The 11,573-nt window shown below is 41.4% G+C and overlaps 1 protein-coding gene across 2 annotated transcripts; it reads right to left on the reverse strand.

Annotated features, from left to right (window-relative positions):
* Positions 1–2,119: 2,119 nt before the first annotated feature.
* Positions 2,120–11,459, reverse strand: WDR53 (WD repeat domain 53). Of its 2 annotated transcripts, none has more exons than XM_080918985.1 (3): positions 11,437–11,459; positions 6,697–7,192; positions 2,120–2,711 (listed from the first exon to the last, which is right to left on the reverse strand). In XM_080918985.1, the coding sequence occupies exons 2-3, from the start codon at positions 7,174–7,176 to the stop codon at positions 2,136–2,138; spliced, it is 1,056 nt and encodes a 351-aa protein (XP_080775111.1). In that variant the 5' UTR covers positions 7,177–7,192; positions 11,437–11,459; the 3' UTR covers positions 2,120–2,135. The 2 variants fall into 2 exon arrangements, with proteins under 2 accessions (XP_080775111.1, XP_080775110.1); XM_080918984.1 differs by having other exon boundaries at positions 11,189–11,447.
* Between the last annotated feature and the right edge of the window lie 114 nt (positions 11,460–11,573).

The raw sequence follows: 11,573 nt of genomic DNA on the forward strand, positions 1-11,573 counted from the left end.
TGACATGTTCATGTGTGTGTGACAGGAAGAACACTAGCACACATGTGAAGGCCAGAGGACATCTTTGTGGGGATAGCTCTCCTGTGCTACCTTTACTTGAGTTCTGGGGATTGAATCCAGGCTCTTAGGCCTGCAGAGAAAGCGGTTAACCTGATGAGTTGGCTTGACCTGAGGACTGCATTTTTTCCCCTTTGAGTCAGGGTCTCACTATGTAGCGCTGGCTGGCCTGGAATTCATTAGGTAGACCAGGATATCCTAGAACTCACAGAAAGCCACCTGTCTTGTGACTTTTAAAGGCATGTGCCATCACATCTCACCCAGACACGTTCTTTTAAAAGAAAAGAATTATTAGATATTCAGGGTTTATCACTAATTTCTATGCTAAAATTATATATAAAGTTGCTTCAATATGTCCAAACCCAACATTAGGTACGAATGTCTTATGCATATAGTTCTTTAGGAACTATGGCTCAAATCTAAATATTAAATGCAAGCTATTTAAATTGACATTAACTTCATAAAATAACTATAATAATAAATAATAAATATTAAATTCTGGCAATTTAAATGGAAGCATTAATTTACTATGACACGAGGCTGTTTTACTAAACCCAAATCACCTGCAGAATCATGCATGAGCCTGGAGTTGGCTACTTTAGAGCAGGTTCTTTTACATTGGACAAGATATTACCACAGGCAGAAAAATAACACAGTCATAACCTTTTCTCTAGGCTAGAGAGATGGCTCAGTAGTTAAGAGCACAGCCTGCTCATTCTGAGGTCCTGAGTTTAATTCTCAGCAACCACATGGTGGCTCACAACCATCTGCAATGGGATCTGATGATCTCTCTTTCTGATCCTTTCTTCTGTCATACAGGAATACATGTGAATAGAGTGCTCATAACAAATAAATTTTAAAAGAGAGAAAACATTTCTGGTTTGGTAGAGGACATTTTAATCTCAACTCTGAGTACGGAGAGGGGCAGAAGCAGAGTAATCTCCATGAGCTCAAGGCCAGCCTGGTCTATACAGCAAATAACAGCACATCCAGGACTACACAGAGAGACCCCATCACAAGAAAACCAAACCAACCAAAAATCCTTCCTGTCCTTCCCACTTCTCCCTTTCTCCAGCCCCTTTCTTTTTCTGGGACAGAGTCTAAGACTCAAAATCAGTCATTGGCCCAAGTTCCTGACTGCTGGGAATGCAAGCATGGACCATCCACTGGATGTATTATGATTTCTAAGATCATAATTTTAAATGAGAAAAAAATATGGAAAAAGTATTAGGTTGTAAAACCTAACAAAAATTATTTTCAATGGAACATTATAAAAAAAATCAAAATAAGACAAGAACACAGTAAAAGCCCCAAACTTTATATGGGGAAAAATGAAGTATTGTATAAAATACCTGGTGTTTGGTTTTGCCCCTGGGACAAGGGGCTGAACTTATTTTACATACCAAAGCAGACCAGGCCTCCAGGTTCTCCCAGCATCCCTGTCCTCAATCCTGAACTTTGTAGCCCACGGGCTGGGCTGCCTTTCTCCCATATATAATCTGGACATTTTGGATTTTCTATTCTTCCCCTTCTCCTTTTTTCTTCCCCCTCTCTTCTGTCTCCCTTCCCATGGTAACTTCTTTGGCCTCCTTCCTTGGAGTCAGTGAACTCATCCACCAGAGAGCAGCTCCCCAATAAACCTGCCTTCATATACATTTTAATCTGGTTTGAACCGACTCATTTTACTGGTAGAAAAACAACTTACCAGTGGGCACAATTAACTCTCAATGAATTATCTTTTCACTCAAACTCTAATGCCACTTACACTAGAAGTATTATCCAATGATTTTCCTTTGTTCAAATTTATATGACTCTGCATATGACAAACAGCTTAAAGCAAGGATTTTTCTTAGACTAAAAAATAAAATTAGGTTCTGTCAGCAGAGTAGAGGGGCTCATACTTGTAATCTCAGAATTTGAAGGCTGAGACAGGAGGATGGTCACAAGCTGAGGACAGCCTGTGCTATACAGTGAGTGAGTTCTAGACCAGCCTGGGCTACAAGTGTCTTAAGGAGGCAAGGAAACAAACAAAAACGCCAAAAAGACTTTGTTAGTTCTCTCAATGAATTTTATTGGACCTAAAGTTCATTTAGGGGATACACAGATACACAACTTGTCTGATCAGCCACTAATATGCTTGTGTTCCCTTTTATTTTTGTACTCAGGAGCCAGTTCACTTTCTCTCCGTGTTCAATATCGAGCTTGGGCAGAATCTTTGCATGTCCCTCGTTCTCTGCTCCCTGTCTGGGGCACGCTGCCTTCTTCGCTCTCTTCCTGTGGGTGTGCTTCGCAGGACTCTTCTGCTCCTTCTCCATCTTATTGCTCACATCCCACAACCTTATCTTCCCATCATTCCCTCCAGTAAGCAGCAGATGGGACTCAGGCAGAAAGCAGACCTGTGATACCCCCAAAGCGTGAGCCTTGAATCCCAATTCTCGCTCACATTTGACTCCCATCACCCTGAAGACGCGCACCTTACCATCCTCTGCACCACAGCTAAAAATATTGCCACACGAGGCCACAGAGACAGAGTGAGCTAGTGCAGGGTTTAGGAGCCGACCAGGGGTCTGGGGCCCTTCTGTTTCCTCCGTTTCATCCTCTTGTAAATTCGTAATCCAGACAGGACGGGCTTTTTGAAGACTCCACAGCATTACCTTTAAACAAGGTGAAACAACAGTCACCCAGTGTTCTAGACACATTGCTTAACTATACTGCTTACTGAGCTCACAATAAAATGTGACATAGTTCCTTTAACACTGTAAATGGTTAGAAGCCACGATGACGTTACGGACACCAGACTAAATCTAGAATGTAGATGCAGAGATAAAATTTATAGGAGGTGTCCTAAAACTTTTATTGAACAGACTCCATGAAAATCCAGTGGTTGGGATGAGGATGAGGATATAACTTAAGTAGCACAAGCATGTATTTGCCACCTGTAAAACCATGGGTGCAACCTCGACATCACTCCCCAAATTAAAAACAAGCACAGCAGCACATGCCTTAACCCTCAGCACTCAGGAGGCAGAGGAAGCAAAATTTTCTCCCTTTCTCTCTGGGTTTTCAAGACTGGGTTTCTCTGTAGTACTGGCTGTCCTTGGAACTCTCTTTGTAGACCAATCTTGCCTCAAACTCACAGAGATCCATCTGCCCCATCTCCCAAGTGCTGGAATCAAAAACGTGCATCACCACCATGGAAGGCAGATGTCTATGCATTCAAGGTCAGCTTGGTCTACATTGCTAGGTCCAGATCATCCAATGCTATACAGTGAGCCCTTGTCTCAACAACAAACAACAGAAACATTTAAAAAATATTACATATTTGACTTGCTAAAGAAGTTCCTGGCTTGTTTCAAAGCAGGCCTCACTATGTAGGGCAAGCTAACTTTGAACTCTGGTGGCCCTTCTGAAGCCTGTTTGTCCAGTGCTAGGATCAGAAGTGTGTATCACCACACCTAGCTCAGACTCTTTTCTTCTTTTATGGGACCAGGAAATACCAGTGGAGGGGGGATTGGTTTGCTTTCTTTAAGATTATTTTTATTATCTATGACTACACTGTCACTGTCTTCAGAAACATCAGAAGAGGGTATCAGATCTCATTAAAGATGGTTATGAACCACCATGTGGTTGCTGGGAATTGAACTCAGGACCTCTGGAAGAACAGTCAGTACTTTTAACCATTGAGACATCTCTCAAGCCCCAGACTTTTTTTTAATGTAGCAGAAATGTGTGTGTGTGTGTGTGTGTCTGTGTGTGTGTGTGTCTGTGTGTGTGTGTCTGTGTGTGTGTGTCTGTGTGTGCGTGTCTGTGTGTGTATGTATTGTTGCACAACCCAGCAAACCCAGAATTTGGGAGGCAGAGGAAGGAATTCAAGCTCATGATCTGCTATACAGGCAAATCAAAATACCCTGCCTTTCCACAAATTCTGGATGTCTATTTTTTTTTAAAAAAAAAGATTATTTTTTAAAATAAGGTCTTACTATATAGACCAGGCTGGTTTTGAATTCAGAGATCCGCCTGTCTCTGCCTCCAAATGCTGAGATGGCATGTACAACCATGCCCAGACCATAAAATTTCTTTTAACTTTATATATTTACTAGTTTGTGTGCACACACGCTCCTCTGTGTGTGTGTGTGTGTGTGTATGAATACCAGTGCCTAGGGAGTCCAGAAGAGAAGAGGGCATTAGATCTCTGTAGCTGGAGTTAGGCAGTTGTGAGCCACCTGTCATGGGTCCTGGGAACCCAGTTCAGGTCCTCTGCAAGAGCAGTGTGAACTCTCACTACTGGGCCTCTCCTTAACTCCTGTCCATTCCCAATCTAACCTAAAGAGGTCATGTTTGCATATTTAACTATCACGTCTAGGATTTAGTGAAACCTGGTCTAGCTGAAGGATGAGAGAGTAACTAGTCAAACACACTAGCTCTGCCTATTCATAACCAGGGGCACCCAGCTGCACTGGTACTTCCTGAAAACCAAGGGAAGATTCAACCTGCTGGTGAACAATGCAGATTTAGGAAGGCTTTGGTTGTGAGCTAGTTGTAGGCTGCAGGGAAACTATCCTATGAATATAGAAGCCTGAATGGAGTACACCTTTAGTCCCAGTACCTGAAGGCAGTGAGACAAGTAGATTTCTGAGTTCAAGAATAGTCTGGTTTACAAAGTCAGTTTCAGGACAGCCAGGGCAAGACAGAGAAACCATGTCTTCAAAAACAAACACACCCAGAATAATTCTGTATTGAATGATTTTGTATATAGAATTTCTACAGAAGCACTACAAATATTTTTCAGAGGGAGTTCTTTATTATTTGGGGAGTGTCCCAGCACACAGGAAATCTGCTGGTTCCACTGCCATGCCCTTCAACCTTACGGATGGTACTGACTTGTTGTTGTAACATGTAGCTGTGTTTTAGATATAGGATCTCTCTATTACATAGCTCTGGCTGTCACCCTGTAACTTGCTATGTAGCTCTTGCTGGCCTTGATCTCACAGAGAGCTGCCTGTTTTTGCTTCCCAGGAGCTGGGATTAAAGAAATCCAGCACCTCTTCAGGTGTAGGGAATACTTTGAATACCTCATATAACAGAGAAAAAAGACTGGGTTTTGGAGGCAGAGACTGAAGTCTGATTATAGCCAAGTGGTTTATTATAATAATTTTTGAAAAGGAACAACAGGGGGCTAGAGAGACAGCTTAGCTATTAAGCACACTGCTTGCTCTTCCAGAGGACGCTGGTTCAAATCTCAGCATCCACATGGTAGCTTGTAACTGTAACTCTATTTCTAGGAATCCAGTGCCTAGTTCTGGCCTCCATAGGTACTGAGCACACAAACACTGCACAGATATATATGCAGGGAAAACACTCAAACACATAGAGTGAAATTACTTTAAAAGGGAACAGTAGTTAGGAGAACACAGATGAAATGAAAACTAGTATGTGCAAAGCACCCAAAGTCCTAAGCACTTGATTCCAGTGAAGAGATTTTTCTCTTGAGGAGGAAGGCCAGCTCACCATGGGAAAGTTCAAGCTACCTAAGAACTCTGCATATAGTGTTTTGCTTCTGGTCACTCACACACATTCTAGAAGCTCAAATTTTAAAGTAAAAAGAGATCTTGCTGGGCTGGAGAGAAGGCTCAGTGGTTTAAGAGCATTGACTACTCTTCCAGAGGTCCTGAGTTCAATTCCCAGCAACCACATGGTGGCTCAAAGCCATCTGTAATGGGATCTGATGCCCTCTTCTGCTGTGTCTGAAGACAGCTACAATGTACTCATAAATAAACAAATCTTTAAAGAGAGAGAGAGAGATCTTGCAACTCCCCCTTACCTCCCCCTTTAAACCATTTAAGAGTTTCTAGAGAATGTGTGGATCAACTCTACCTTCAGCATCTCAACTCACCCTTTTTTTTTAAGTTGACCTAAAACTACCTCCTCTTTGTTTAGAGCAATTTTTAGAATTGGATTATTTGAATCCTAAGGTCTTAGAATGTCTTTAGGATGGACAAAGGAAGACCACAGGCTAAGGAATAAAATATAGTGTCAGGTTAGCACTCATGGTAAAAGTAAGGCTATGATTCACAGATGAGTTAGAAATGTTAGTTGAGAATAGAACACACATGATCAGTAATTTGATTCCAGGGGCTAGGGATAGTTTAGTGGTAGAGCACATGGTAGAATACATGTTTAGTGGTAGAATATATGTTTAGTGGTAGAGCATGTTTAGTGGAATACATAGTTAGTGGTAGAATACATGTTTAGTGGTAGAACACATAGTTAGTAGTAGAATACATGTTTAGTGGTAGAGCATGTTTAGTGGAATACAGTTAGTGGTAGAATACATGTTTAGTGGTAGAGCACATGTTTAGTGGAGTACATAGTTAGTGGTAGAATACATGTTTAGTGGTAGAGCACATGTTTAGTGGAGTACATAGTTAGTGGTAGAATACATGTTTAGTGGTAGAGCACATGTTTAGTGGAGTACAGTTAGTGGTAGAATACATGTTTAGTGGTAGAGCACATGTTTAGCATGTACAGGTCCTAAGTTCAATTTCCATAGCTGCCAAAGAAACCAAGCCAAACACATACTTGATTTTCCTAGCAAATTGTGCTTAGAAATTACCCAAGTGCTCTTTGCAAAACCATCACCTGCATATCCAGGCCGCATGACACCAGGCTCTGAGGCCTCTGAGGTCGAAAAGCCACAGAGGAACAAATGTTGGAATGTCTCTTCAGGGATCTGGTAACTTTCTTCTTTTCCAAGTCCAGGATTTTGATTGCACCAGAGTCATCAGCAGAAGCCAGCAGACTTTCAGTTTCATTTAATGAAAGACAGTTAATTTCTTCCTCATTCACATGAAAGTGGTCCAGGCACCCTTTGAGAGACCTGACATCTAGTACACTGATGGTTTCTCCGTGGGAGGCATAGAGCTTGGTGGGGCAGGAGGCAGAAAACAAGACGCTGGTAACATCATCAGCCTCTTCCAACTGCATGTGTCCTAACGGGGTCCCATCTTCACCCCAAGCCACAAGGTCTCCACCCTCTCCTCCTGAAGCAACCAGCCCATCTTTACTTGCATTCAGGCAAAGGATTGAAGAAGAATGTCCACCAGTCCACTTGACTGCCATGATGGCCTGGGAAATTCTGTGAAGAGGAAGAAAACCTATATCAGATCTTGTACAAGAACTTCATAGTATGAGACAAATATAATTACCAACATTTCAACAGTTTTTAAAGATTGCTTAAGGGGGCTGGAGAGATGGCTCAGTGGTTGAGAGCACTGAATGCTCTTCCAGAGGTCCTGAGTTCAATTCCCAGCAACCACATGGTGGCTCACAACCATCTGTAATGAGATCTGATGCCCTCTTCTGGTGTGTCTGACAACAGCTACAGTGTATACTTACAACCCTCTGCCCTCTCCTCTCAAAAGATATTTCAAGACTAAATCTACAAAACTCTAGGTAAATATAAAACTGCTTCTCTAATACACATCCACAGGAAACCCAAATGCATGCTGACTAGCAGGCATAAACTTTTTCAGGTTTTCATTCTAATCTTATCCTTGTTTTTGGTTTTATTTGTTGTTGTTTCAAAGGGATGAACTCAATTTTAAAGGCACTTTTGTCTAACTTCTACCCTAAATAAAGCATAAGAAGTTAGGCAATGAACAGAATGTGTAGTTAAAAGGACTACTACAGACACCATACAGTTCTCATCATTTTTCCATAATGGATCTAGTAGGTTTTTTTTTTTTTTAAGATTTTATTTTATGTATTTGAGTACACTAGCTATCTTCAGACACAACAGTAGAGAGTATGTGGTTGCTGGGAATTGAACTCAGGACCTCTGGAAGAGCAGTCAATGCTCTTAAACCACCCAGCCATCTCTCCAGCCCTAGTAAGTATGATTGCATTAATCTTGTAAGATCCAAGAACAGTACAGTTCTACACATAAGAGGGGAAGGGTGGACTACATCTCCAGACTTTAAATGAATCACATGGATATTTATTGATCACTTACATAGTCAGAAAAATAACAAAGAGCTATTAATAAGTCTATTTAAAAAATGAGTTCAGAAAGACTCTCTCTCTCTCTCTATGTATATATATATATATATATATATATATATATATATATATATATATATCACATCATCACAGAGATGATTCCGTGCTTAAGATAATTTAAGTAGTTGCTATTTCAGAGAATCAACTTTAGCTCCCAGTACCCACATGGCAGCTCACAACCAATAAATAACTTCAGCCCCAGGAGATTCAGTGCTTTCTTTGGACCTCTGAGGGTACCAGGTATGCACATGGTTGTAGGGAGTAATTCAGATGTTCTGATTGGGAATCTGCATTTCACCCCTGAAGGTTCTGTTTCCCAATTGGTTCTTGATCAATCAATAAAGATGCTAGTGGCCAATAAGCTGGGCAAAACAGGTGGGACTTCCAGTTCCCCACCCCCCCAATGCAGGCTAGTAGACTCTACAGAGAAAAAAGATTTACCAAACTTCAGAGGAAGAAAGAGCCACCCAGCTTCTCTGACTGGGCCTGGGGTAGCAGGTGGGAGATTAGAGACCAACTGAACTGAGGGCAGATTTAGGGTGCTCACTGAGAAGTAAAGGTAACTGAGCAACCAGAATTGAGGGCAGATTTAGGGTGCTGAGCTGGAATCGATAAAAAAGGCATATTAGAAGGGTCCAGCCATTGAGCTAAAGCACATAAAAGATAAGATAATGCACGTACGTGCGTGCGTGTGTTTCATCTGAGGACCCTAGGGAACCTGGGTGGGGCTGGTGTCGAAGTCTGTCCAGAGTTTAAGGCAGGGTTGTAGGAACTACACACTATACATGCATACATGTATATATGAATATTTACTCATATACAGCAAATAAGTAAACATAAAACATTCTATTAGGTAAAACAAATATCCAGTGAGGCTTTTTTTTTCTGTAGCTAGTCAACGTTTATCATGAATAATATTTATTAGTGATCCTATTAGAGCCTTCAAAATTATTTGTTTACTTGGTCTACAAAAGACACCCAAAGACCATTACCAAAAGTACTAAACACACACACACCTACAATCCTAGCACTTGAAAGGGTGAGGCAGGAATATTTTGTGTTCTGGGTCACTGTGGGCTACATATTGAGACCCTCAGGGAAAAAAATTAGGGAAGGGGAGTGTCAAATAGTGCTATGGCGGAATGGGAAAAAAGTATTTAAATATACTCTAAGTCAAAACAACTTAGACATGAAGTGTTTGCAAGCCCCTGTTTTTCGTTTTCTACATTTGGACCAGACAACCTAGTAGAAATGTGTTTAGGGCAACAGTATCTCCCTCATCAAGTCACTAAGCTCACCTTTTCCTGTGTAGTTGCCTAAAGGGTCAAGCACAGAATTACTCATATCCTACTATGAATTAGTTTAATTAGATAGTAGATTCATTTCCTCCAACTCCTAATGAGATCATGGAGTGTGTAAGAGCAAAGTAGGGTATGTTAAGAGCATTTTTTTAAAAGGGTGGAATGCCACAGGTGGTAGTTGTGAGCAAGTAGAATGGATAATGTCATGGGGGAGGGGGCGAAGTGAGGTTCATGAGAAGCAGGTGAAGAATTTGTAACAAGAAGAGAGTGATAAAGGCAATCTTCTATTTTGAAACTATCCTGATTCAAGTTGGGTGATGACACGCCACTTAAAAGTCATGTGAATAACTGGGGCAAACACACAACAGAATGAAGCTGGGCAGTGGGCATACCTTTTATTGCTAGCACTCAGGAGACAGAGGCAAGTGGATATCTGTGAGTTCAAGGCCAGCCTGGTCTACAAATCAAGGTCCAGATTATTTAGGGCTACACAGAAAAATCCAGTCTTGAAAAACAAACACCCACCCACAAAAACCAAAACCAAAAAAAAAAAAAAAAAAAAAAAAAAAGACAGCATAATGATACCATTCAAATCGTTACTTCAAATACTTGTTTTAAGAGAGACAAGATAAAGTATGTGATAAATGGATGATCTCTACTGTTAGTTTCTTTTTTTCAGTCATACCTTTATTTATGAATTTCTGCTATCCATATGTACAAGTCTGAGGGAGAGGGGGAGGAGGAGAGGGGGTGAGGGGGAGGGAAAGAGGGGAGGGGGAAAGAGGTGTTTGGGAAGGGGGTGACGAGCACGAAGAAACTGTCTGAACCCGTCTTGCCCAGTTTGGTCCCAAATTCATGGCTTATGTGATCTTCTCACCCTAAGTAGCTGGAGCTATAGACTCTGTATCATGGTGCTTTGCCTATGCCTTCCAATCTAGCCATTCTATATAGTTCTTTACTTTCTTTTCAGATCCACAGAATTTAAAGAAAATACAACTGTCATTCAGACAAAACTTGGTTCCAACATTCAGGAGCCATGAAGAGAGAGGACATTACTATAATGTGTAAGTCAACACTTCTTCATAGATTTGGACTAAAGTTAGTTGTGATGAGAGAAACTAAGTAACAACCAAAACAACTAGAAGACTGTGGCCATTAGCTGGGACACAACAGACAAGAATTTGGGTTACTTAATTTGGTGGAAGACATCGTGAGGAAATGATTAGCAAGTCATAAGCATGTAATTATAAGAGTAGGAAAGCAGCTGCTGTTCATTTGCTTTTACTAGTAAACAGGAAGTGGATCACACAGGTGGATCTCAGACAAGATTTCTTTTAAGACATAAAATTTGCAAGGTACTGATCTTGAATGAGCCTGTGAGCCCTACAATAATCATGTCACAGAGCTGCCTTGAGAATTATAAAAGTCAGGTTAAAAGATCCCATCAATGCCTGGTTCACACTGTCGTTCTTTTCCTTTGCTTTAACTGTATGCATGTATGTGCGTACACCTCAGTCATTCGTGAAGCCAGAAGAGGGCTTGGCTCTTCTTGACCTGAAGTTACAGGCAGCCTTGAGCCGCCATATGGGTGCTAGGAACGAAACTATGTCCTTTACAAGAGCAGCAGGTGCTCTTAACCGCTCAGTCATCACTCCAGCCCTCTATTATTTTTGTTCTAAATGCTTTTTAAATTTTGAAAAGTTAGTATAACTAAATAATGTTAGGAAATGTCAATTTCTCAAGGTAAAAAAATAAAATAAAATAGATCTAACCTGACCACGACAAGAGGTCCTCAACTGCCCAAAGGTAAAGGAAATTGATCCAAGCGAACAGAAAGTGCAGGATCTAATTGGCTAGCAAAAAATGGAAATTGTTATGAACAAAGTTGGAGAGTGAGCAGAAAGCAAATGAAAGGGGAAACTCCGTAGGAAGAAAGACCAAGGAAAGCCGACTCGAGGCCATTTGAGGAAAAAAAAGAAAAACGCTCTTGAGAACAGATCGCTAGCCAACAGCCTCATACCTGGGCTTCCCGTTCCCGGTGGCGCCTAGTGATGACCTCACTCACAGCATCCAATCCCATTAAGCTTAGGGAGCGAGGCGCCTCCGCCGAACAGTCACTTCCGGGCTGAGAGGCGCGGCGGGCGAGCTGGGCGTGCG

This window comes from Micromys minutus (genome assembly GCF_963924665.1).
Source record: "Micromys minutus genome assembly, chromosome: 7".
Classification (NCBI taxonomy): Eukaryota; Metazoa; Chordata; class Mammalia; order Rodentia; family Muridae; genus Micromys; species Micromys minutus.

What these genes read in the sequence shown, in the direction of transcription:
- WDR53 (XM_080918985.1), bottom strand. Translation starts at nt 7,176, where the DNA reads ATGGCAGTCAAGTGGACTGGTGGACATTCTTCTTCAATCCTTTGCCTG. An exon ending in CATGCGGCCTGGATATGCAG is followed by an intron (nt 2,712 to 6,696) that starts GTGATGGTTTTG and finishes CCTTGTTTAAAG; the next exon opens with GTAATGCTGTGGAGTCTTCA.